The 25,000-nt window shown below is 46.9% G+C and overlaps 2 protein-coding genes across 9 annotated transcripts in view; one reads left to right on the top strand and one right to left on the bottom strand.

Moving 5' to 3' along the window:
* LOC113803269 (Zinc transporter Zip99C) overlaps positions 1-25,000 on the top strand; it is an 83,420-nt gene that overhangs the window by 8,086 nt on the left and 50,334 nt on the right. The window lies entirely within an intron of this gene.
* Positions 1-25,000, bottom strand: part of FipoQ (F-box/LRR-repeat protein FipoQ) — a 150,220-nt gene that overhangs the window by 88,927 nt on the left and 36,293 nt on the right. The window contains exon 1 of one of the 4 annotated variants that reach the window (XM_070138690.1): positions 22,265-22,412. The exons of the other annotated variants lie outside the window; for them this stretch is intronic. Within the exon in view, the coding sequence (XP_069994791.1) occupies positions 22,265-22,360 (96 nt within the window). The 5' untranslated portion in view covers positions 22,361-22,412. Of the gene's footprint in view, positions 1-22,264; positions 22,413-25,000 lie in introns of those variants that run through there. 4 annotated transcript variants of the gene reach the window in all.

The following is a 25,000-nucleotide window of genomic DNA, read 5'->3' as shown; positions in this document are numbered from 1 at the left end:
TGTTATGCAGTGCAAGACTTGTAACTTCTTCTTCTTCTTCTTCTTCTTCTTATTATTATTATTATTATTTAGATTTTGTAAAGAATGGATTTCAACAGAGGTAGGAATTTATTTTAAAGAGTGTTTTCTATGAGATTTTTTTTCTTATTATTATGGACTATGTGATGGAGAGTGGAAATTTTCCTCTTACCGAATTTTTCAGGAATTACCTCTCTCTCTCTCTCTTCCTTGTACTCTCATCCCTCTACTCCTCTCTTTTCTCCTCCACCCTTTCTCCCTTACCATCCTTCATCTCCTCCTCCTTTTCCTCTTCTTCCTCCCCCACCACCTTTTCCTTCTCCTCCTCCCCCTCCTCATCCACCTCCTCCTTCTCCTCCTCCCTCCCTCCTTCCTCCCTTCTCCCCCCATCCTCTCCCTAACCCCACCACCACCTCTACACCCCACTCCCCACAAACCACCCTCGCTCTGATAATTATAATAGCAGGACCCCTCTGACCCTCGTGTACATAATCACTTATTAAATGGGTCATACATGCACGAGTTGGGCCTCCCTCCCTCTCTCCCTCTCCCCTTCCCCTTCCCTCTCCCTCTCTTTCTCTCCCTCTTTTTCCCCTCATTCTCCCTCTCCTTCTCCCCTCATTCTCCTCCCTCTCGCACTCTCGCTCCCTCTCCCCCTCTGTTTCCCCTGTTTCCCCTGTTTTCCCCCCCACATTCTCCACCCTCTCGCACTCTCTCCCCCTCCCTCCCCCACCCTCCTTCCCTCCCTCCCACCCACCCACGCTTGAACGCACAGAGAGCAAGCAGTCATTGGGGACGTTCATTCTCTGTTTTTTGTCCTTGTGTGTCTTTGTCTCTCTCTCTCTTCTCCTCTCCTCTCCTTCCTTTTCGTCTCCCTTCCTTTCTTTCTTTCTTTCTTCCTTCCTTACTTACTTACTCACTTACTTACTTACTTACTTACTTACTTACTTACTTACTTACTTACTTACATACTTACTTCCTTACTTACTTCCTTCCTTCCTTACTTACTTACTTACTTACTTACTTACTTACTTACTTACTTACTTACTATCAACCTTCCTTCCTTCCATCCTTCATCATTCCTTTCTCTGCCTCCCCTTCTCTCCTCCCCCTCTCTTACTCTGTTTCGCTGTGTTTGCGCCTGTGTTTCCTTGAGGGGGGTCAAGTGTGAAGTCACGAATAATGTGGCTTTCCCTTTCCATGGATGACGTTCAAATTCAGCTTCTTTCTCTCTCTCTCTCTCTCTCTCTCTCTCTCTCTCTCTCTCTCTCTCTCTCTCTCTCTCTCTCTCTCTCTCTCTCTCTCTCTCTCTCTCTCTCTCTCTCTCTCTCTCTCTCTCTCTCCCTCTCTCCCTCTCTCTCCCTCTCCCCCCCCCCCCTCTCTCTATCTCTCTCTCTCTCTCTCTCTCTCTCTCTCTCTCTCTCTCTCTCTCTCTCTCTCCCTCTCTCTCTCTCTCTTCTCTCTCTCTCTCTCTCTCTCTCTCTCTCTCTCTCTCTCTCTCTCACGCTTGCTTATTTGTGTACGTTTGTACGTGTGCGTATACGTATGTATATCTGTATTTATGTGTATATTTATATGCCTATATATATATGTTTGTTTATATGTACAATAGGTGCCTGTACGTAAGCATATGTGCCTGTGTACATGTGCCCGTGCGTGTGTATGCATGTTGCAGCCGGTAGAGATAACTTATCGACGCTGGCAGTGCATTGTAACAGCTGATTTAAGCGAACAGGCCTGACGCGATAGCAACGGGTGACGAAATTTGTACCGTTGCATGACAGTGTGCAGTTCGTATTCTTGTTCGATTATTGCCGTTTGTTCGTGATAGGGGGGGTCTGTGTCTGTGGGGGGAGGGAGGGTCTGTGGGGGTGTCTGTGTATGTGGGGGAGGGGGGGGTCTTCTGTGGGGGTGTCTGTGTCTGTGGGGGAGAGGGAGTGTCTGTGTATGTGGGGGGAGGTGGGGTCTGTGGGGATGTCTGTGTATGTGGGGGAGGGGGGTCTGTGGGGGTGTCTGTGTATGTGGGGGGAGGGGGGTCTGTGTAGGTGTTTGTGTGTGTGTGGGTGGGTGTGATTACGGGTGTGTGTGTGAGTGTGTGTGTATGTGTGTGTATGTGTGTGAGTGTGTGTATGTATGTGTGTGTGTGTGTGAGGGTCCGTAGACATGTGCCTGTATATATGTTTGTTTGTTTATTTGTGTTTTGATTGTTTTTTTTTTTTTTTTTTTTTTGAGTGCTTGTTTGAGTTTTTTTTTTTTTTTTGTTCGTTTAAATGGATGCTTTACGCATGTGTTCTTCTTCTTCTTCCCCGTTATCATCGCGCTTCTTTTGTTTTTCTTTCTCACCGGCGGCCAGTGTTGCCATCCGCCGGTCGCAGACACTCTTGCCAGAATGGGCGGAAGAGAGCCAGACGAGGAAGGGAAGAAGTGGGGGAGGGTGGGGTGGGGAAAGGGGGTGGGATGAGGGAGGTGAAGGAGAGAGGGAGGAAGGGAGGGAGGGAGGAGGAGGGAGGAAGAGGGGGGGGAAGAATAGGGTGGTAGAATTGAGGGAGAGGGGGAGAGGGAGGGAGGGAGGGAAGGGACAGTGGAGGGGGAAGGAGGATTGGGTGGGTGTGGTATAAAGAATTGAGGAGGTGGAGAATTCAGAGAGAGAGGGGAAGGGGTGTGGATGGGGAGGGTGGTGTTGGGGAAAGAGGGGGGATGGGATGGGGGTAGAGGGCATGAGGAGGAGGAGGGATTAGGCGGAACTTGGTACTTGTTGGGGTCTATTTATATCGGCGGGGTGTGCTGGCGCGGGGCTGGGGGACACCCCTGCCCCCCTGCCATGCCCTCCCCTTCTCCCCCTCCTCCCCTTCCTCCCCCTTCCTCCACCACTCTCCTCTTCCTCGTCTCCTCCCCTTCTCCCTCCTCCCCTTCACCCCCCTCCCTTTCTTCCTTTCTTCTCCTCTCCCTCCCTCTCCCCCTCTCCCTCATCCCCCCCTCTCTCCTTCCCCTCCTCCTCACCCCTTCTCCCTCTCCCTCCTTCTCTTCTTTTCCCCCTCTTCCCTCCTTCCTCCTTCTCTCCTCCTCCTCCCCCTGTCTCCCTCTCTCCCCTTGCCATACTTATCACTCGCGCTGCTACTGTTAGCTGTCGGTGGGGTGGGGTGGTGTGGGGTGGGAGTGGGGGGTGACGCGCTTCATTTCTTTTGTCTTCTTTTTTTCTCAGTATTTCTGTATGTTTGTCTGTCTCTCTGTCTGTTTTTTTTTCTGTCTGTCTGTCTGTCTTTGTCTCTCTCTCTCTCTCTCTCTCTCCTCTCTCTCTCTCTCTCTCTCTCTCTCTCTCTATCTATTTATCTATCTATCTCTTTTTCTTTCTCTTTCGCTTTTTCTTTCTCTTTCTCTTTCTCTCTTTCTCTCGCTCTCTCTGTCTCTCCCTCTCCCTTTATCTCTCTCTCTCTCTCTCTCTCTCTCTCTCTCTCTCTCTCTCTCCCTCCCTCCCTCCCTCCCTCCCTCCCTCCCTTCCTCACCATCTCCCTGTCTCTCCCTCTCTCCCTCCCTCCCTCCCTTCCTCACCATCTCCGTGTCTCTCCCTCTCTCCCTTCCACCCTCCCTCCCTTTTCTTCTCCCAGCTCCCTCCCTCCTCTGACTCCCTCCCCAGGGCAATCGGCACCGTGTTATTTTACAAGTGCCAAAGCCGTGGCACTCGAGGGAGGAGGAGTCACAGGGAGAGTGACACGGAGGGAAGTTGTGGAAACAGGGGGGGGAGAAGGGAGAGGGGAGAGGGAGGGAGAGAGGGAGGGAGGGAGGGAGGTCTAGTAATGGAGGGTAAATAGGAAGGGCAGACAGGTAGATTAGACAGAGGGAGAGGGAGGGAGAGTAGGAGTAGGAGGAGGGAGAGTAGGAGTAGGAGGAGGGAGGTGGAGAGGAGTAGAAGGCGTGGGGGGAAGAGAGGAGAGAAAGAGAAAATGAAATAGAGATGGATGCAGAGAGAGAGGGAGATAGAGATCGATAAAGATAAAGATTGAGATGAAGAGAGAGAGAGAGAGAGAGAGAGAGAGAGAGAGAGAGAGAGAGAGAGAGAGAGAGAGAGAGAGAGAGAGAGAGAGAGAGAGAGAGAGAGAGAGAGAGGGGGGGGGAGAAAGAGAGAAAGAGAGGCCTCAGTGCATGGTGCCTGACCTTTCAAGACGCATCTCGCTCTCCAGGCACTGCTATTCCGAGCAATAGACAGATAGATAGACAGATTGAGGCATATACGGCAAAAAGAAATAATAATAATAAAAAAGAAAAACGCAGATTCTCGAGACGATGGAAAGGATAAGAATTAAAATAAAGCATAGAAATTAAAAGAATAAAGATAAAATTAAAAGAATAAAATAAACAAAATTATATAAATAAAGACATGAATATAAAAAAAACGAGAATTAAAAATACAAAAAATCCTAAGCAAACCACCCTACGGGATTTAACTAACTGGATTCAACAACATGAAACCAGTGTTTGATCTCGCAGTCTTCCCTGCGAGTGAGGTAAGAGTCGCATCACGTGGGGGAACAGCTGTAGTAAACAAGGCATCAGCTGTTTGGACGGGGAAGAGAGAGGGCGAGAGGGTGTATGCCGTATGGCCTGCACGGACTCTACTGAAGGACGGGCGGTCTGTAATGGTCCTTTTGTACCCTTGGGGTAGCCTTCGCCTCCTCCTCTTCTTCTCCTTCTTGTTTCTTTTTCGATTTCTTCTTGTTTTGGTTGGTTGGTCTTTTTTTGTGTGTGTGTTTTTTGTTTTCTTTCGGTCTTTTTTTGTCTTGGGGTCTCTTCTCCTTTCTTTCTTTCTTTTCATTTTCTTATCTTATCTTTGTCTGTTTTTTTTGTTTTGTTTTTTTTCTTTTATTTCGGTCTTTTACAACCTCCGTACCTCTCCTCCTCTTTCTTGCTCTTCTTTCTCTTATTATCATTTGTTTGTTTGTTTGTGTCGTTTTCTTTTCTTTTATTTCGGTATTTTCTACAGCCTTGGGATATCCCTCGACCCTCTCCCTTGTTCTTTCTATCGCTGCCCTTTCTCTTCTCTTTCTTCTCATTTTATTTCTTTTTCTTCAGCTTAAATGTCGTCGTCTTATTTCTTCCTTCCTCCTTCCTCCTTCCTTCCTCCTCCCTTCCTTCCTTCCTTCCCTTCCTTTCCTCCCTTCCTTCCTTCCTTCCTTCCTCCCCTTCCTCCTTCTTTCCTCCCTCCTCCTCCTTCTGTCTCTCCCCTCTTTCCTCCCTCCCTCCTCCTTCTTCTTCGTCCCTCTTCCTCCTCTTCCTCTTCCTCCCCTTCCTCCTCCCTTCCTTCTTTCCTTCCTCCCCCTTCCTTCCTCCTCCTTCCTCTCCTCTGTCCCCTTTCCTCCTGCTCCTTTTCCTCCCCCTTCCTCCTCCTCCTCCTCCTTCCTTGTCCCCCTTCCTCCTCCTTCTTCCTCTCTTTTCCTTCCTCTTCCTCCCTCCTCCTCCTCCTCTTTCCTCCCCTCTTCCTGCCTCCTCTTTCCCCTCTCTCCTCCTCCTTCCTTCCCTTCCTTCCTCCTTCCCCCTCCGTCTTTCTCCTCCCCTCTCCCCCTCCCCCTCCTTTCCCCTCTTTTTCTTTCCTTCCTCCCTTCCTCCTTCCTTTCCTCTTTTTCTTCCCCTCCTTCCCTCTTCTTCCCTCTCTCTTCGTCCTCCCTCCCTTCCCTCCTTCCTCCTTCCTCTCCTTCCTCCCTTCCTCCTCCTCCTCCGGCCTCGAGATTCGTCGCGGAAGTAGCAGTACCCCCCGTCGGGTAATGAGTAGAAGGGAGGGGAGGGGAGGGGAGTGGAGGGTGGGGCATCTTCAAGGTAACAGATAAGGGGAGGGGGGAAAGAGGGAGAGTCTCTAGGAAGGTAGGAGGTGAGGAGGAGGGGATGGTTTGGGGAGGTGGGCTTTCTCTGGAGAGGTAGGAGGAGAGAGGGAATGGGGGGAGGGAGGGAGAGAGGGGGGGCATCAAGGATGTAATTAGGGAAGGATGGGATTCATCTACTAGAAATGCAAGGGGAGGGAAGGAGAGAGAGAGAGAGAGAGAGAGAGAGAGAGAGAGAGAGAGAGAGAGAGAGAGAGAGAGAGAGAGAGAGAGAGAAAGGGAGAGAGAGAATTAGAAAGGGATAGAGAGAGAGAGAGATAGAGAAAGGGAGAAGGGAGGTGGGTCATCGCATAGGAAGGTAGGACATGATGATGAGAGGGGATAGAGACATCGGGGGAGGGGGGGGGGCTATCACAAGGGGAGGCGGACTACCCCATCCCCCCACCTACCCACCCAAAGGCTACCAGATCCCGCTGTGAGACAAAGCGAGACATGGCAGTGTAAAAAAAGAAAAAGAAAATGCAAGTCGGGTTTTGATTTGCTTCGCGCGTAAATGTAAATGTAAATGTAAATGTTAATCGTCATATTCCCTGCACATCGCCTTAATTTTTTTTTTCTTTTTTTTTTCTTTTTTTTTGTGGTAGAAGGTTAGGTGAGGTGATCTAAGAAGCGTTAAACATCCATGAATAGGTTGATTATTTCTCTGCAGTGATTGATTAAGGAAGGAGGGGACAAGCTGATCTCCGTCGGGTGTGACTTGCTAAAACAACAACAACAACAACAACAAAAAAGAGAAAAAAAATATGGTCCTGACATTTTCGTTCCCTGGCGCAGGATACAGTTTCAAAGGATACAAACCCGTTTTCTTGTTATTTTCTTCTCCTATCCCTCCTCTTTCGCCTTCTCAGTCCAATCCTCTTTATCATTCTCTTTCTTCTTCTCTTCCTCTTCCCACATCTTCTTCTTTTTCTCTTCCTCTTCCCCAGCTCCTCCTTCATCTTTTTCTCTTCCTCCTCCAGCTTCTTCCTCTTTCTTTTCATCCTCCTGCTGCTTCTACTTCTTTCTCTTCCTCTTTCTTCTGTTTCTTGCTCTTCTTCTCTCTTCCTCCTCCTGCTTCTTCTTCTTTTTCTTTTCCTTCTCCGTCTTCCTCCACTTTCATATTTTCCTCCCTCCTCCTTTTTTCCCATCTCCACCTGCCTCTTCCTCTTCATTCTCTTCCTCCTCCTACTTCCTCTTCATCTTCTCTTTACCTCTCCTCTTCTTCTCCTTCATGTCTTCCTCCACTCTCATATTTTCTTCCCCCCTCTTTTATTTTCCTCCTCCTCCACCTCCTCCTTCTTTCTCTTCTTTTTCTTCCTCCTCCTACTTCATCTTCTCTTTCTCTTCGTTCTCCGTCTTCCTCCACCCTCATATTTTCCTCCCTCCTCTTTTCTTTTCCTCCACCCACATATTCTCCTCCCTCCTCTTTTCTTTTCCTCCTCCTCCACCTCCTCCTTCTTCTGGAGAAAAACATCCGCCAAATCCCTTTAAATCTCCCGCGATTCGCCGATGCGTTCCAGCCGAAAATCCCGATCGCTTGGGCCAAGAAAATGCTATATCTCCTTTGTTCGAAATATGTGCGAATTAAGATACAAGTTGAAATAAAAAAAAGATAAAGAGAGAATACGTATAAGGAAAAGGCACTCAGATTTCAAGTTTTTTTTTTGGGGGGGGCGGGGGGTGAAAATATATATATATCTCCTTAGATCGGAATATGTACGAATTAAGATACACGTTGAAATATAAAGAAAAAGGAAAAGAAAAAAACGGAGAATGCGTATAAGCGAAAGGCACTCAAATTTCAAGTTTTTTTTAGGGGGGGATGGGGAAATTTGGCGCGAAATTAAAGAAAGTTTTATTTTTGTGCGGAGGAGGGGGTGAGGGGGGGATCAGAGGGGTGTTGGGGAAAGAGGCGGTTCCTGTCCGGCTTTCGGCAGTTGCGTTGTCATACTTGTGGGGAAGACCGGAGAGGGGGGGAAGAGGGGGGAAGGATGGAGAGAAAGAGAGAAAGATGGAAGGGGGGAGATGCATGGAGAGAATGATGGGGGAGGGGAGGAGGAAGGAGAGAAAGACGGAAAAGGAGAGGGAGAAGGGTGGAAAGAATGGTGTTTGTGTGATGGGTGTGTGTGTGGAAAGAGATAATGGTAGAAGAGAGAGGGTAAGGGTGGAGAGAATGGTGTGGGAGGAGGAAGGGTGGAGATAAACGTGGAGGGGAAGAACGGGGGAGGGAGGGGGTAGGAAGGGTAGAGATAAAGGGGAATGATAATGATGGTAAAGGGAGGGAGTAAAGGGTGGGAGGGGGGGAATTGCTATTGGGGGAAGAAGATGATGCAGATAACGAGACGGTCCAATAAAGACGGTTCAGAGAGAGAGAGAGAGAGAGAGAGAGAGAGAGAGAGAGAGAGAGAGAGAGAGAGAGAGAGAGAGAGAGAGAGAGAGAGAGAGAGAGAGAGAGAGAGAGAGAGAAAGCAAAGACAAAGAGAAGGATAGAGAGAGAAAGACAAAGACAAAGGCAATGACAATGACAAAGAGAAAATTAGAGAGAGAAGATAGGAGACAAGAAACACAGCGAGTCATGAAAATTGTACTAGTTCACGACCCAGCCTGAGTCAGGTTATTGGGGCGCGGGTCATGAGGTCACGGCGGGAAGTCCTAAGGCCAGAAATAGACACGCACGATTGGGGAAGAGGAATGCGGGGAGGAGGAAGAGGAGGAGAAGAAGACGAAGATGGAGAAGGAGGAAAAGTGAGAAAGATGGAGAGGAGGAGGAGAAAGAGTCTAAGGCGAAGGAGGGGGAGGAAGAGGAGAAGAAGAAGACGAAGATGGAGAAGGAGGAAAAGCGAGAAAGATGGAGAGGAGGAGGAGAAGAAGGAGACTAAGACGAAGGAGGAGGAGGAATGTGGGGACGAGGAGGAGAAGAAGACGGCTAAGATAAAGAAAAAAGATAGAGAGGAAGAGGAGGAGGGAGATGATGTTGAAGAAGCAGTAGAAAAAATAATGATAAGGAAGAGAGGGAGGGAGCGAGAGACGGAGAAAACAAAAGAGGAAGTATATGAGTAGAATAAAAATGGTGTAGAAAATAACGAGAAGGAAGAAGGAAAGAGAGAAGAACGAAAGGAAAGGAAAGGAGTAGGATGCGGAGAGAGAGAGAGGGAGAGGGAGAGAGAGATGACTCAAGTGACAGACCTGACCTCGTTATGCGCGTCGGCTTCGCTGTGTCCTGCTGGAGAGAGAGCGAGTGAGGGGGGGAGGAAGGAGAGAGAGAGGGAGAGAGGGAGGGGGGAGGGAGGAGAGAGCAGAGAAGGGGGGCATGGAAGGGAGGGGGAGAGAGCGAGTGAGGGGGAAGGAGGGAGAGAAAGAGAGAGCGGGGTAGGGGGATGGGCAGGGAGAGAGAGAGAATTTGAGGAGAGAAGGATGCGAGGGAGGGAGGGGGTGAGAGAGAGAGAGAGAGAGAGGGAGAAGAAGGAGGTTGAGGAAGAAAAAGCGAGGGAGAGGGAGAAAAAGAGAGACAAGAGAAACAGGTCTGTGGAGATCTTTATTTTCCATATTCAGAAAAAAATATTCTCGTGACTAAACAATTTCAGTCACATACCACCACCACCACCACCACCACCACCACCACCAACAACAACAACAACAACAACAACAACAACAACAACAACAACAACAACAACAACAACCAGCCCCACCTCTAAGGACACCCCCTGCCGTCCCCTCATTTTTTTCTTTGTGTCTCTCGAAGGCTACACTGCATGCCTCGCTGCCTTGGAGGGGGGGGGGGGGGTGTAAGTGCAGTAGTGGGGGGTAGTACGGGGTAAGGACGGGTGGAGGGGGTAGGAGGGAGGAGGGTGAAGGGGGAAGGGGGGGGTGGGGGGGAGGGTAGGAGGTGGTGAGAAGGGCAAGGGAGGGAAGGGTAGGAGGTGGTGAGGAGGGTACTAGGGTAGAGGTAGGAAGGGGAGGAGGTGGGGTATGAAGAGGGAGGGGTAGAAGGGGGGTGAGGAGGGTACTAGGGTAGGGGTAGGGAAGGGAGAGGAGGGGGGTAGGGAGGGGAATGGGGGGCTGAGGATTGGCTTACGTCAAGTTGGTAGGTAGGAAGGTAAACCGAGGTAAGAATATACGGAGGGAGGAGAGGGAGAGGAAAGTAAAGAGGGGAAGGAGAAAAGAGAGAAGGGAAAAGTGAGAAGGAGGGAAGTTAATGGGGAGACCTTTGCTGCTTACAAAGAGCTGACTGGAGTGGAGAGGGAGGAGGGGTGGGAGGGGGCTGGGTAGAGGGAGGTGGAGAGTGGGTGGGGTTGGGTTCTCTCTTAGGGTTGGTGGGAGGGGGGAGGGGAGGAGTAAGGCCGGCTGGCAAAGAGGACATTGTCCAGGGGACGAAGTGGAAGGAGAGGAAGGAGGAGGAAGAAGGGTAAATGAAGAGAAGGGGGAAGAGAAAGAAAAAAAAAGGAGATAGAAGGAAAGTAGAAGGAGGGAGAAGAAGAAATGAGAGAAAGAGGGAGAGGGAAAGTAGGATTTAAGAAAGAGGAGGCGGAGGAACAGAAAAAAAGATAAGGGAAGAGAAAAAGAAAAGGAGGAAGAAAAGAAGTAAGAGGAGATGAAGAAGGAAGAAAAATAAGGACTGAGCAGGAGGAGGATGAATAATAATGATAATGATAATGATAATATTTTAATATCAGATTCATCTATGAAGGTTCTTGCTCTAAGAGGGTGACTGGGTATGTTAGGTGACGAAATGAAAAGAGAAGACGAAGAAGAATGAGATAGAGAAAAGGGAGGAGGAAGGGAGAAGAAGAAGGAGGAGGAGGAGGAGGAAGAAGAAGAAGAAGAAGAAGAAGAAGAAGAAGAAGAAGAAGAAGAAGAAGAAGAAGAAGAAGAAGAAGAAGAAGAAGATGATGATGATAAAGAACAGGAACAGGAATAAAAGGAGAAGAAAAGGAGAAAAAAAGGAAGAAAGAAACGGCAAATCGATGACGAGCGAGCAACTAAAGTCCACCAACTCCACGTAGAGATATAACGGGGGTGAGGGGGGCAGGGAGGAGGGGAGGGGGAGGGGGGTACATGAAAGGGTTATATGCATGGCGTTTTTCATGGTCAGGGGAGTGGATGTGCTCAGCATGACGGAGTGGAGAGTGGGAGGAGGGAAGGAAGAGGGAGGAGAGGGGAAGCTAGAGGAGGTGGAAGAGAAAGGGAGAGTGGAAGGAGAGGAGGAGGAGGAGGAGGAGGGAAAGAATGAAGAGGGAGAGGAGGGAGAGGTGGTAGGGAAAGGGAAGGAGTGGGAAGAGGGAAGAGAGGGAGGGGGATGGGGAGTGGAGAGAGAAGATGGAGTGGGAGTGGAGAGGGAAGAGGGAGTAGGGAAAGGGAGGGATGGGGAAGAAGGTAGCGGAGAGTAGAGAGTGAGAGGGTGGGAGGCGAGGGAAGAAGGAGGAGGAGAGGAAAAGGGGGAGGGGGGAGGGGGTGGTGGTCTTACTCCATCATGCATTAAGGAGGAAGGAAAGTACTTTCATGCATAATGTTGCGTGTTGCATGATCCTGACCTCTCGTTTAGGGTCATAATTTTTTTTCTTCTTCTTCTTCTTCTTCTTCTTCTTCTTCTTCTTCTTCTTCTTCTTCTTCTTCTTCTCCTTCTCCTTCTCCTTCTCCTTCTCCTTCTTCTTCTTCTCCTTCTCCTTCTCCTTCTCCTTCTCCTTCTCCTTCTCCTTCTCCTTCTCCTTCTCCTTCTCCTTCTCCTTCTCCTTCTCCTTCTCCTTCTCCTTCTCCTTCTCCTCCTCCTCCTCCTCCTTCTCCTTCTCCTTCTCCTTCTCCTTCTCCTTCTCCTTCTCCTTCTCCTTCTTCTCCTCCTCCTCTTATTGGTTTATGTTCATTTCGCGCTGTTTAATTCGCCTTATTTTCCGTCTCCTCATACGACTTAATATTGCGAATTACATGCTTGATAGTTTCGATTTTGAGATGGAAAAAAATCCAAAACTTGAGAACAGTGAGAAACATGGAAGCTAAGAACCTTTAATACTTTCGCAGAACTAACGCAATCAGAGAACAAAAACAGACAAAAAAGAATAAGAAAACAAACAAAGAAGGAACAAGAAGCAGAACTAAAGCAATCAGAGAGGCATTAAGAGAACAGAAACGGACAAAAAGGAATAAGAAAACAAACAAAAAAGAAACAAGAAAACAGACAAAAAGGGACAAGAAAACAAGTAAAAAAGAAACAAGCAAACACAAAAAGAAACAAGAAAAACAAAAAAGGAACAAGAAAACAAACGAAAAAGGAACAAGGAAAACAAAAAAGGAACAAGAAAACAAAACAAAAAAGGAACAAGAAAACAAAACAAAACAAACCACAAGGAAACAGAGAAAACAATACAAGAAAACAAACAAACACAAAAACCCACGTTACATAAATGCACCTCAGCGTGACTTCGGACCATCCTATGATTTGCAGGATGTAGGGTTTAGAAGGATGAATGGGGATGGGGGGTGAGGGGGGCGGGGGGAGATGGCAAGTATCTTATAAAAGGGTTAAGGGTCCGATTCACGCCCGCATGTCATATCCGCCCACCCTCTCTCCCCTCACGCCCACCCTCTCTCCCCTCACGCCCATGGTGCTAGGGAAAGGATATTGTAGAAGGTGAGGTGTTGGTGGTATTGGTATTAACGATGGTATTGGTGGTGTAAATGATGAAATTATTGTTGGTGATAGAAGTCGTAAAGGTTTTGATATGAATAATGACGTTTTAGATTATGTAAATGGTAATGATGTTGATAATGATGCAATTGATGATGAGAATGATAATGATATTGACAATGGTGCTGCTGATGAAACCGATAAATTATTAATAATGATAGAAATGCTAATGACAAATGATAAGATGACTTCAATAAATATTATGATGAAAGGAAAAGTAGTAGGGATAACGTGTATAAAGATTCCTGGTAGAGAAACAAACAAACAATGCACAATGCATATCTAGTTTGTGCATTGTGTTTTTTTTTTCTCCACAGTATCAACACGGTAGTGTTTTTTTTTTTCCATTCATAAAGATTCCTACGCAAGCATGCACGAAATCCCTCTTTCTCTTTTTGCACTCTTAACGTTTTTCCCGCATTCTGTCACGTTCTGCTTTGGTCACGTGACTTTTCGGACCATTGAATGTTATGCTTCAGATTTCGAAAGTGTTAAAAGTGATGGCGAGGGGGGGGTGAGGGGGTAGTCATGCAATGGATTTCTTTGTCTGTCTGTTGTATATATGTATGTGTACGTACGTCTGTTTCTGCGTGTATTGCATTTTTTCTCTGTGTACATTGTATGTGTATCTCTCTGTGCGTGCTTCAGGGAGCATTTCACACCCACGTAGAAATCACGTGACGCAAGATTTCAGTGAATGAACGTGTTTTTCTCTCTTTCTCTCTCCTTAATGAGCGTGGCAATTACGCACTTGTTCGCGACGTCTCGTGGGAACACCGACGCGCATGTCCGTTTTCTTTCCGTTTTTTTGCCGCGCTCGCCGTTTTCTGTTGTCCGCGCGGCACCTCTTCGTCTTAAGGGGATATTTATGTATGATTATGTATGATTAACGTAACTCCATTCGCGCTTCCGTACCTCGTGAAGAAAGCTTTGTTGATTGTGTCTTGATTTACTATTTGAAAAAAAATAACGGTCACTTGTAGCGTTTTGTTTTTAGATCTTGTAAAGGGTTATTATAAATTTACGAAGGGGATGCTTAGGTTCCACACAATCGCAGGGACTGTCTTATAATTCACCACAGCAACTTAGAGATTATTTATGCGATAATGTGAAATGACGTAGCGCAAAAGATAATGTTGATGAAGATTATTATTGTGCATTTGGCAACCATTCAAATACTGCGTTGCGAGATACCGCGAGATGAGAAATGCATGGACCATCTGCAGGTCACTTGTAATTAAATCGAAAGCATCTTATAAATCACAGCAATAAAGCTGACTTCCTTTGCAAAACTTTCCTCCTCGTCAATACCACTCCTAGTTCGGACTTCCTTATTTTTTTAAACCCCAAAACCGCCCTTCCTTGTATAAGAACACAGCCCCCCCCCAAAAAAAAAAAAAAAAAAAAAAAATACGTATTCACTATCGTTTCGTACAATCAACGCATGCGTAGTTTCGGCGATAAAATTGGAAAGATACGACACAACAAAACGATGCTTATCAAGAACCCCGATGAGTCGTGTATGTCGCGTTGGCAGCGAGCCAGGAGCCCTTACGACACGACAGCTGCCTTCAGGTACTGCTGCGCGGGCGGCCGTTATTCCCTCGGCGCGCTCGACCTCCCCCTCCCCCCCCCCTTGGTCTTCTCATTCTTTTCATTTTCCTCACTCCTCATTCACTTCATTTTTTTCTCATTTCTAATTCTCGTATTTCTCCTCTCTCTCGTTCTCTTCATTTTCCTCACTCCTCATTCACTTCAGTTTTTCTCATTTCTAATTCTCGTATTTCTCCTCTCTCTCATTCTCTTAATTTTCCTCACTCCTCATTCACTTCAGTTTTTTCTCATTTCTGATTCTCGTATTTCTCCTCTCTCTCATTCTCTTCATTTTCCTCACTCCTCATTCACTTCAGTTTTTTCTCATTTCTGATTCTCGTATTTCTCCTCTCTCTTGTTCATTTTATTCTCTTCATTTTCCTCACTCCTCATTCGTTCGTTCTCATTCTCTATATTTCCCTTACTCCTCATTCTCGTATTTCTCCTTTCTCTCATTCTCTTCATTTTCTTCACTCCTCATTCTCGCATTTCTCCTCTCTCATTCTCCTCCTTCTCCCCTTCAACTACTCTTTTATCCCCTTCTTCTTTCTTCCTTTATATGCCCACATGTTCTTTCTCTATCGTTCGCTTTATTTCCTTCTCCTTCTCCTTCCTTTTATCCCTCTCCCTTCTACTCACTTTTCTCCTCTCTTCCCCTCTCCCTTTTCGTCTTCCTCTCGCCCTCCTCCTCTCCTCCTCCTTTTTTCCTTTCTTTCCTTCCTTCCTCCTTCTTCCCTTCTTCCTCCTTCCTTCCTTCCTTCCTCTTCTTCCTTCCTTTTTCCTTCTCTTTTCCTCTTTCTTCCACCTCCTCCTCCTCCTCCTCCTCCTCCCGCTCTCCCTCTCCCTCTCTTATCCTTATTTTTCATTTAATTTTCTCTTCCCATTTCCTTGTTTCTATTACTTTATTTCAAGTTTGTCACGTTTATTTACATTTTCAAGTTTTTTATTCCTTGAAGCTGCGTTGTGTGCATAGAATTTTGCTCATTATTCCTATTTTTTTGCCTCATCTCTCTTTCTCTTTCTCTTTCTCTTTCTCTCTCTCTCTCTCTCTCTCTCTCTCTCTCTCTCTGTCTCTCTCTCTCTCTCTCTCTCTCTGTCTCTGTCTCTCTCTTTGTCTCACACACCTTTTCTCCTTCTCCCTCTCTTTTTGTCCTTCCCTTCCTTTCTGCTCTCTTTCTTCACTCCTCCCTTGTTTGTTTACATTCCTCCCTCTCTTCAACCCCTCCTTTCCCACACCCCCACCCCCCTTTCCATCTCCCTCCTTCTTCACCAATCTCTCTCTTTCTCCCTCTCTCTCCTTTCCCTATCCCTCCCTCTCTCTCCCTCCCTCCACATCTCCCTCCCCCACCCTTTCTATTTCCTCCTCCTTCCTTCCTCCTCCTTCCTCTCTTCCACACACCGTTATCCTATTTCATTCCTCCCTTGTTTATCATCCTCCCTGCCATTTTCAGGGTCTTCGGCGCGTTATCTGTTTCTCACGGAGGTCGTTACATCAGAGATAATGGCGATAGAGATGGAGCGAACGGGGAATGGGGATAATGGAGGAGGAGGAGGAGGAGGAGGAGGAAGAGGAGGAAGAGGAGGAGGAGGTGGAGGAGGAGGTGGAGGAGGAGGTGGAGGGGAGGAGGAGGAGGAGAGAGGGAGGGGAGGAGGTGAAGAGGAGGAAGAGGGAGGAGGGTGGAGGAGGAGGAGGTGGAGGAGGAGGAGGTGGAGGGGAGGAGGAGGAGGAGGAGGAGGAAGAGAAGGAAGAGAAGGGAGGAGGAGGAGGAAGAGGAAGAGGAGGGGGAGGAGGAGGGGAGGAGGAGGAGGGAGGGAGGGGAGGGGAGTGGAGTGAGGAGGGGAGGAGGGGAGGAGGAGGAGGAGGAGGGGAGGAAGAGGAGGAGGGGAGGAGGTGGAGGGGAGGAGGAGGAGGAGGAGGTGGAGGAGGGAGAGGAGGGGAGGAGGAGGTGGAGGTGGAAGGGGGGGGGAGGAGGGGAGGGGAGAGGAGGAGGAGGAGGAGGGGTGAGGAGGAGGGAGGAGGAGGGAGTGAGGAGGAGGAGGAGGAAGGAGGAGGAGGAGGAGGAGGAGGGAGGAGGAGAGAAGGAAGAAGAAGAAAGAAGAAGAAGAAGAAGAAGAAAAGAAGAAGAAGAAGAGAAGGGAGGGATGAAGAAGAAGAAGAGAAGGAGGAGGACGCAGGGACGAATAGAGAAGAGGAGAGAGGACAAGAGAAGAGGAAGAGATGAAGGAGGAAGGGAGGAAAGGAGGAAGGAGGAGGAGATAGGGGGAAGGAAAAGGGAAAGATTTGAGAAATAGAAAGAGAGAGAGAGGCAGAAGAAGGGAGGAGAGGTAGAAAGTAGAAGGGGGGGAAGAGGAAGAGGAAGGAGAAGGGAAATGAAAATAGGAAAATAGGGAGTAAGGAAAGGGGAAGGAAAAGAATGGAAAGGCGAAAAAAAGAGAGATGGATGAAGGAAAAGGGAAGGAGAAAGAGAAGGAGACGGAGAAGGGGATAGAGGTGCATAAAGGGGACGGGAAGGAGAGGAAGAAGAAAACGAAGGAAGGAAAATCGAAGAAAAGGAGAAGGAAAAAGGGATCGGAAAATAGAAAAGCAAAAGAGAACTAGCAAAGAAAGCGCAAGAAAAGGAGGAGAAGGAAGGGAAAGAAAGAGTCAAGAGAATGGGAAGACCTAATTATATGATGAATTACAATTGTTGAAAAAACAACAACATATATTGCTGAAGGAATTAAGAAGGAGAATAAGAAACACCAGAAGAGAGAGAGAGATTGAAGGCGATGATTTTGCAAGAGGTTTCGCAACGTTACAAGGGCATGACAGTTGCCATGGGGGCTGAGAAGGAGGGAAGAGAGAGAGAGAAGGAGGAGAGAAAGGGTGGAAATGAGAAATGAGGAAGAGCGGAAGGGGGAGGGAGAGAAGAAGTGATATCGGGTGATGAGAAATAAGAGAAAAAAGTGCAACGAGAGAGAGATAGACAGATGGACAGACAGAAGAAAAAAGGAAAAAGAAATATGAAAATAAGAATGAGAAAGAGAAAAAGGAGGAGATAGAGAGAGAGAGAGAGATGAAGAAATAAAGAGAGAGAGATAAAGAGAGGGAGAGAGAGAGAGAGGCGCCATATCCTTCCGTTGCTCTTTTGTTCACCGTCCTCCAACCTCCCCTGTCCGTGATTTCTTCTATTATTTCCTCTCCCTCTCTTCCCTCGCTCTTTCATCTTGATCTTTTGCGCTTTTTCTAAATTCTTCTCTCCCCTCATTTTCTCCCCCTTTCGCTCTCCGATGTTCGCGTCTCATCTTTGTGTCCCTCTTTCAAATCCGTTTTTTCTTCCTATTCCCACTGTTATTCATTTTTATATACGCTTATATTACGTATTTCTAGCCGTGTCATTTATCCGTCAACCTGCTATTCATCATCTTCTTTTATGACGTAATTAACAAAGAAATGCATTGGCAGGACGCCCGCTGTGTGATGTCATTTCTCCTCCCTCCCTCGCTCCGTCCTGTCCCTCCCCCTCTCTTCATCTCTTTTGGTTTCCTTTCCCTCCCCTCTCCTCTTTTCTCTTCTCTTCTCTTCTCCTCCCCATGTCTCTTCTTTCCTCCCCTTTTCTCTCTTTCCCTCCTCTCTCTTCCCCTTTATCCTCCCTCTCTCCATCTTCTTTTCTTTAACACCCTCCCTCTCCCCAACCTCCTTTCTCTTTCTCCCTCTCCCTTTCTTTTCTTATTACCCTCTCTCCCCCCCCTTTATCCTCCCTCTGTCCATCTTCTTTTTCTTTAACCCCCCCTCTCCTCAACCTCTCTTTTTCTTTCTCCCTCTGCCTTCCTTTCTTTACCCTCTCTATCGCCCTTCTCCCCATCTTCCTATTCTCCCCCCCTCTCCCCTCCTCTCCCCTCCTCTCCCCACCCTCTCGCCCTCACCTCATGTGATGGCAACCGAGATGACATGTACAGAGATCTGGCCAAGTCGCCAGGTATCATCTTCCTCTCTCTCTCTCTTTGTCTCTCTCTCTCTCTCTCTCTCTCTCTCTCTCTCTCTCTCTCTCTCTCTCTCTCTCTCTCTCTCTCTCTCTCTCTCTCTCTCTCTGTCTCTCTCTCTCTCTCTCTCTCTCTCTCTCTCTCTCTCTCTCTCTCTCTCTCTCTCTCTCTCTCTCTCTCTCTCTCTCTCTTGGTCTCTCTCTCACTCTCTCGCTCTTTTTCGCTCTCTCTCCTTCACTCTCTCTGTCTTTCTCTCTCTCTCTCTCTCTCTCTCTCTCTCTCTCTCTCTCTCTCTCTCTCTCTCTCTCTCTCTCTCTCTCTCTCTCTCTCTCTCTCTCTCTCTCTCTCGTCTCTCTCTCTCTCTCCCACACCCGACGCACGCACTTTATTCGGTCTTGTTTGTTTTGTCACAATTTTAAAAAATTTAAAAAAAAATCACATTTCTGTTTTTAGCGCATAAATAGGTTTTACTCACTTAGTCACTCATTAAAACCTTCCCTCATTCTTCCGTTTTCCGTATTCCTTGTTCATCTGTGTCTCCATCTTCCTCAGTTCATATTTCGTCACATTCATTCTGTTTCTGCAATCCTCCCCCTCCCGTTTCTCCCTCCCTCCCCTTCCCTCTTCCCCCTTCTCCCTCTCCCCTCCCCCCCCCCCTACAACCATTTCCCCTTCCCACTTCCACTTCCTTCCCCCTTCTCCCCTCCTCCCTCCCCTCTCCCCTTCCCCTCTCCCCTCTCCTCCCTTTCCTCCTTCCCCCTTCCCCTTCCCCTTCCCCCTTCCCCCTTCCCCACTTCCACTTCCTCCCCTTCCCCCTTCCCCTCCCCCTCTTCCCTCCCCTTCTCCTCCTCCTCCTTTGGAAGTTATCAGGATGTGGCTTCTGTAACTTCCTTGAACTTTTCCTCAGGTCGCATTTTTTACACCGTTTCTCTCTTGCCCTTCCCTTTATTCCTTATCTCTCTTCCTTCCTCCGTTTTTTTCCATTTCTCTTATCTCCCTCTCTTTCCCTCTCTCTTGGGTTCATTGCCTTCCTTCTTCCTTATCATCGCTCCATCTCCCTTCCTCCCTTCCCTCTCTCTCCCTACCTCCCTCCCCCTCCCCTCCCTCCTCCCTCCCCTCCCCCCCCCCTCCCTCCCTCTCTCCCTACCACCTTCCTTCCCTCCCTCCCTACCTTCCTTCCCCTCCCTCTCTCCCTACCTTCCTCCCTCCCCTTTCCTTCCCTCCCTCCTCCTACCTTCCTTCCCTCCCTCTCCCCCTCCTCCCTCCCTTCCCTCACCTGCCCTCTCTCCTCCCTCTCCTCTCCCTACCCTTCCTTCCCCTCCCTACCTTCCCTACCTTCCCTCCCTGCCTTCCCTCCTTCCCTCCCTCCTCTCCCTGCCCTCTCCCTCCCTCCCGCCTTCCTTCCCCTCCCTCTCCCTCCCTCCCCCCTCCCCCCCCCTCCCACCCGAAGGAGGCCAAGGAAAACCCTCGACGACATCTTGCGCAGTTCGCTCTTCATGTGTCTGGGATGGCGTGGTGGCGTATTTTTTTATTTTTTTTTATTTTTTTTTAATTTTTTTTACGTGTTGTGGAGGCGGTGGTTTTCGTCTCTTTGTTTATCTGTTCGGTGTCCTCTTTTTTTATTCTAGTTGGTTATTCCCTTTTTTTTTATTCTAGTTGGTTATTCCCTTTCTTCTTTTTTTTGTCACTCTAGTTGGTTGTTCCCTTTCTTTTTGTCAGTCTGTCTATCACCTCCCTCTCTCTTTTTTTCTCTTTCTCTCTCTTTTCTCGTTCTTTTAAAAGAGAGTCTGGCCAAGTCGCCAGCCCCCCCCCCCCCCCCTCTCTCTCTCTCTCTCTCTCTCTCTCTCTCTCTCTCTCTCTCTCTCTCTCTCTCCCTCTCTCTCTCTCTCTCTTTCTCTCTCTCTCTGCTCTCTCTCTCTGTGCCGCCGTAGGAAGGGGAACCATGGAACCATCAACGTAATCCTGTGGTGGTGGTGGTGGGGGGGGGGAGGTTGATTGGACCCTCTGCTCTAATTTCGCTTGATGATGATTGCTGAGAGACTGGGGATTGGGGATTGGAAGGGAGGGGGGTGGGGGAAGGAGGGAGGGTGGTGTGTGAGGGGGGGGGGTTGTGTGTGCTATTTTTTTTTTGTGTGTGTGTGTTTCGTTGGTTTTCTCGATTTTTTTTCGTTTTCTTTTGTCCTTTCTTGCTTTCTTTTCTGCCATTTCCCTTTTTTTCTCTCTATCTCCTGATCTTGTCTTTGGCTTTGTCTTTCCGCCTCTCTCTCTCTCTTCCCCTCCCACGACCGCTTTCTCTTTCTTCTCCTCCTTTTCTGCTTTCCTCTTTTACTTTTCAGCATTTTACATCTCTTCCCTCTCCTTCCCCTCCTCCACTCCCCTTTTCTTCTTGCCCTTCCCACTTCCCCACCTTCCCCATCTCTTCTCCCCTTCGCCTCCAACTCCTCCCTCCCTTCCTCCTCCCCCGCTTCTCTTCTTCCCCTCTTCGCCCTACTCCAAATTCCTCCGTCCTTCTCCTCACCTACCTTCCTCATCTCTTCTTCTTTCCTCTTTGCCTCCAACTCCTCCCTCCCTTCCCTTCCTTCCCCCCCCTTCTCTTCTTCTTCCCCTCTTCGCCTCCAATTCATCCATCCCTCCCCCTCTCCACCTTCTCTTCTTCCCCTCTTCGCCTGACCAATTCCTCCATCCCTCACCCCCTCTCCCCCCTTCTCTTCTTCCCTCTTCGCTCTCCAGTTCCCCCTCCCCCTTCTCTTCTTCCTCTCTTCGCCTCCAATTCCTCCTCCCTCCTTCCCCCACCTCCCTATTCGTATTCGCACAGCCACGCTTCATCGCGCTTCGCTTCCTGGATAATTGCAAAGAGATTTATACATTTGTTTTATTTTTTTCTCTCCCTCTCTCCTTCCCATTTTTTTATTTGCGTCTTCCACGGACCTTGAGTTCTGAAGGGTTTGTGATTTTTTTTTTGTTTTGTCTTTGTTCTTCATATTTTTATATGTTTGTGATGCATTACGTGTCTTTCTTTTGACTTATTATTATTATTATTATTATTATTATTATTATTTTATTTATTTATTATTATTATTATTGTTATTATTATTATTATGATGATGATTATTATTATTATTATTATTTTATTTATTTATTTATTATTATTATTATTATTATTATTATTATTATTATTATTATTATTTTATTTATTTATTATTATTATTATTATTATTATTATTATTATTATTATTATTTTAATTACTCTACGTCTTAGAATGTCTTTGTTGGTATACGACGTTGGTAGAATTTTCTTAATTAATTTGATTGGCATTGGCGGGGAGAGTATGTAATTAATACCGCCCGAAAATTGTTAATTGATCTCCACGATTTTCAATTAACCTCGTTTTCGTAATTATTTTTCTAGTTATTCGCGCTCTCGAAATCTCAAACAAACATTAAATTATTTTTTATGACTAAACAATGATTACTTTTATTTTTCCGATTTTTAATACTACATCGTTTAAGAATAATTACACACCGCAGAGAACTCAGTCTTTCATCTAATTAGTACATATACTTATATTATATATTATATATTATGTACTAATAAGTACATAATAAGTACATCTGTTTCTAAGTACAAATTAATTAATTTTATTGGAGGGTTTAATCCCACGCGCTATATATAACTAGACCAGACTACATTTTTTTTTCTCAAAGAACTAGACTACGGGTGTTTTTTTTTATTCTTAAAGAATAAAACTAAGCTACGCCACGCTATATATTTTTTTTATTCTCAAAGGCTACACTACGCCTGATAATTTTTTTGAATTCTCAAAGAATAAGACTACGCTACACCACAATATATATATATATATATATATATATATATATGTATATATATATATATATATATATATATATATATATATATATATATATATATATATATATATATTCTCTCAAAGGCTGCACTACGCCTCATATTTTTTTTTTTCATTATTATTCACAAAGGCTGTACTCTGCCTTTTTTTTTTATTTATTCTCAAAGTATGACTACGCTACCCACAACGTATATTTTTTTTTTATTCTCTAAGGCTGCACTACGCCTAAAATTTCTTTTTTTAATTCTCAAAGACTACAGCACGCCTCAGAAGACCCCGTCGCGGGTACTCACGGTGTAAAACTTCTTCTCGAGTCCCAGAAGTCTCTCTCGGTCGCAGAAGGAGGCCCGCTTCTCGCCCAGGTCGGGCACCTCGAGGACTCCGGGCATCTCTGTGGGCGTGGGCGGGCGTCTGCGGGTGGGTGGGCGTGTTTTCGGCTCTTTGGGATGGGCGTCTTGGTTCTCTCCCGCCTTTTTTCGACGAGAGGGGAGGGGGGGAGGAAGGGGTACGGGGACTTCTCGATCTTTCTACGAAGTTCGAGAAGGTTCTAGAAGTTCCGTGCGGCGTGGGTCGGTGTCCCGGATGTAGGCCTAATGAAGGTTATCGGATTCCCTTTTCTTTATCTCTTTATTTTCTTTGTTTAACACTCGTCCTTCTTTTTTCCTTTCTCTTTGGATTTTTTTTTATCCTCTTAGTCGTCACTCGAAAAGCTTTAACACGAAGGAGAATTGAAATAGACTTTTGGTGGATTTGAATATTTATATCCAGATTTCAGATATTTTGACTTCAAAACACATACACTTACGGACACACAACTACATACCCCTACATAACTATATACCCACACATAACCACATTACCACACCCACCCACATACCCACACATAACGACATACCCACACATAACGACATACCCAAATATAGCCACATACCCACACACAGCCACATACCTACGCATACCCATACACCCACACATAACGACATATCCACATATAACCACATACCCACACAGAACCACATGCCCACACATAACCACATACCCACATACCCACACAGAACCACATGCCCACACATAACCACATGCACAACATACCCACACAGAACCACATGCCCACACAGAACCACATACACAACATACCCACACAGAACCACATGCCCACACATAGGCACATGCCCACACATAGGCACATGCCCACACAGAACCACATGCCCACACAGAACCACATGCCCACACAGAACCACATACCCACACAGAACCACATGCCCACACACAACCACATACCCCCACATGCCCACACAGAACCACATGCCCACACAGAACCACATACCCACACAGAACCACATACCCACACACAACCACATACCCACACACCACATACCCACACACAACCACATACCCACACAGAACCACATGCCCACACAGAACCACATACCCACACAGAACCACATGCCCACACAGAACCACATGCACAACCTACCCACACAGAACCACATACCCGCACACAACCACATACCCGCACACAACCACATACCCGCACACAACCACATACCCGCACACAACCACATACCCGCACACAACCACATACCCGCTCACAAGCACATACCCGCTCACAAGCACATACCCCCACATACCCACATATGCCCAGTTTCCCAATCCTAGGAGCCAAGGCCAGAACAATTGAGCGGAAGAGAAGGCTGTCATGGCATTCCCGTCCTGTTGGCATTGGGGTAATTACTGGACCTCGTGACAGTGCCATGGACCAGTGCCACGAGACGGTGTCATGTGGGATTCGTTTTTTATTTATGTTTTATTTATTTTTGTGGTTTGATCTTTGTTTATTTGTTTATTTTGTTGTTTACGTGTGGGTTATTTATTTTTTATTTGTTTACGTATGGATTATTTCTTTGTTTTGTTTGTTTGTTTGTTTACTTGTGGATTATTTATTTGTTTTTGTTTGTTTTAATTATGGATTATTTATTTGTTTTTGTTTGTTTTAATTATTTGTTTGCTTATTGTTTATCTTATAACGATATATTCATTTTAGTGTTTTTTTTAAATTATTTTTGGTCATTGCATCGTTATATATGTATGAGCGTCCTTAATGCGTTCCTTATTTTAATTAGTAACCGGGGTTGGGCGGGGGATGGGGGGGTGGGGGTAAATTCTAATATGATCTCCCTCGCTTTTGAAGCATATGTTTATAATGAATTCATTTGGGTATTTATATTGTAAAGAGAACATATGATTTTTATCTATGGTGAAAAAAAAATACTCTTTAAAGAAATATTTCGAGAGCTGTATATTTATAGTAAGTAAATGTATGAAGTAGAGTAAGAATAAATAAATGAGAGGGAAAGAGGAGACAGGGGGAGGCTTGGGAAAGGGGGGGGGGGAAGGAGGGAGGCTTGGGAAAGGGGGGGGGGCGCAGAGGGAGGTGGTGATATGAGGAGTAACCACATAGCTTACAGTCAACATAGAACAGCAAACCTCATTCCACTTTTCTTGGCTAAGCTCAGAGCTGTAATTCCAACCCCTCCCCTCCTCCCTCCCCCTCCCCCCCTCCTGTAATATGGTATGGAGGGGGGGGGGCGACTGGCAACATGGCGATATGGCGACCGCGTTATGACAGTTCGTGGCCCGCATAGTTGGCATAAGGCATTGTTATTTCCTCCTCCCTTCTTTCTCCTGTCCTCCCTCTACTGCGTCTCCTTCCCTCCTTCCTCCTCCTCCCTCCTCCTTCCCTCCTTCTCTCTCTCCCGCCCTCCCTCCTGCATTCCCAATCCTCCTCCTTTCTCCTCTTCTCTTTCTGCTGTTCCTTCACCTCTCTTTCACTTCTTCTCACCTCCTCTCCTTCCTCTCTCTCTCTCCCTCCCCCATCTCTTCCCCTGTAAACCTTTCACCTCCTTCCTCCCTTCTCCTCTTCCTCTGTCCTCTTGCCTCCTTCTTCTTCCCTCCTCCCTTCTCCTCGTCCTCTGTCCTCTTCACCCTCCCTTCTGTCCTTCCTCACCCTCCTCTCCTCTTCCTTTCTC

The sequence above is a fragment of the Penaeus vannamei genome, chromosome 24 (genome assembly GCF_042767895.1).
Source record: "Penaeus vannamei isolate JL-2024 chromosome 24, ASM4276789v1, whole genome shotgun sequence".
NCBI classification, from domain to species: domain Eukaryota; kingdom Metazoa; phylum Arthropoda; class Malacostraca; order Decapoda; family Penaeidae; genus Penaeus; species Penaeus vannamei.
This window is presented reverse-complemented; position numbering and strand designations above follow the sequence as displayed.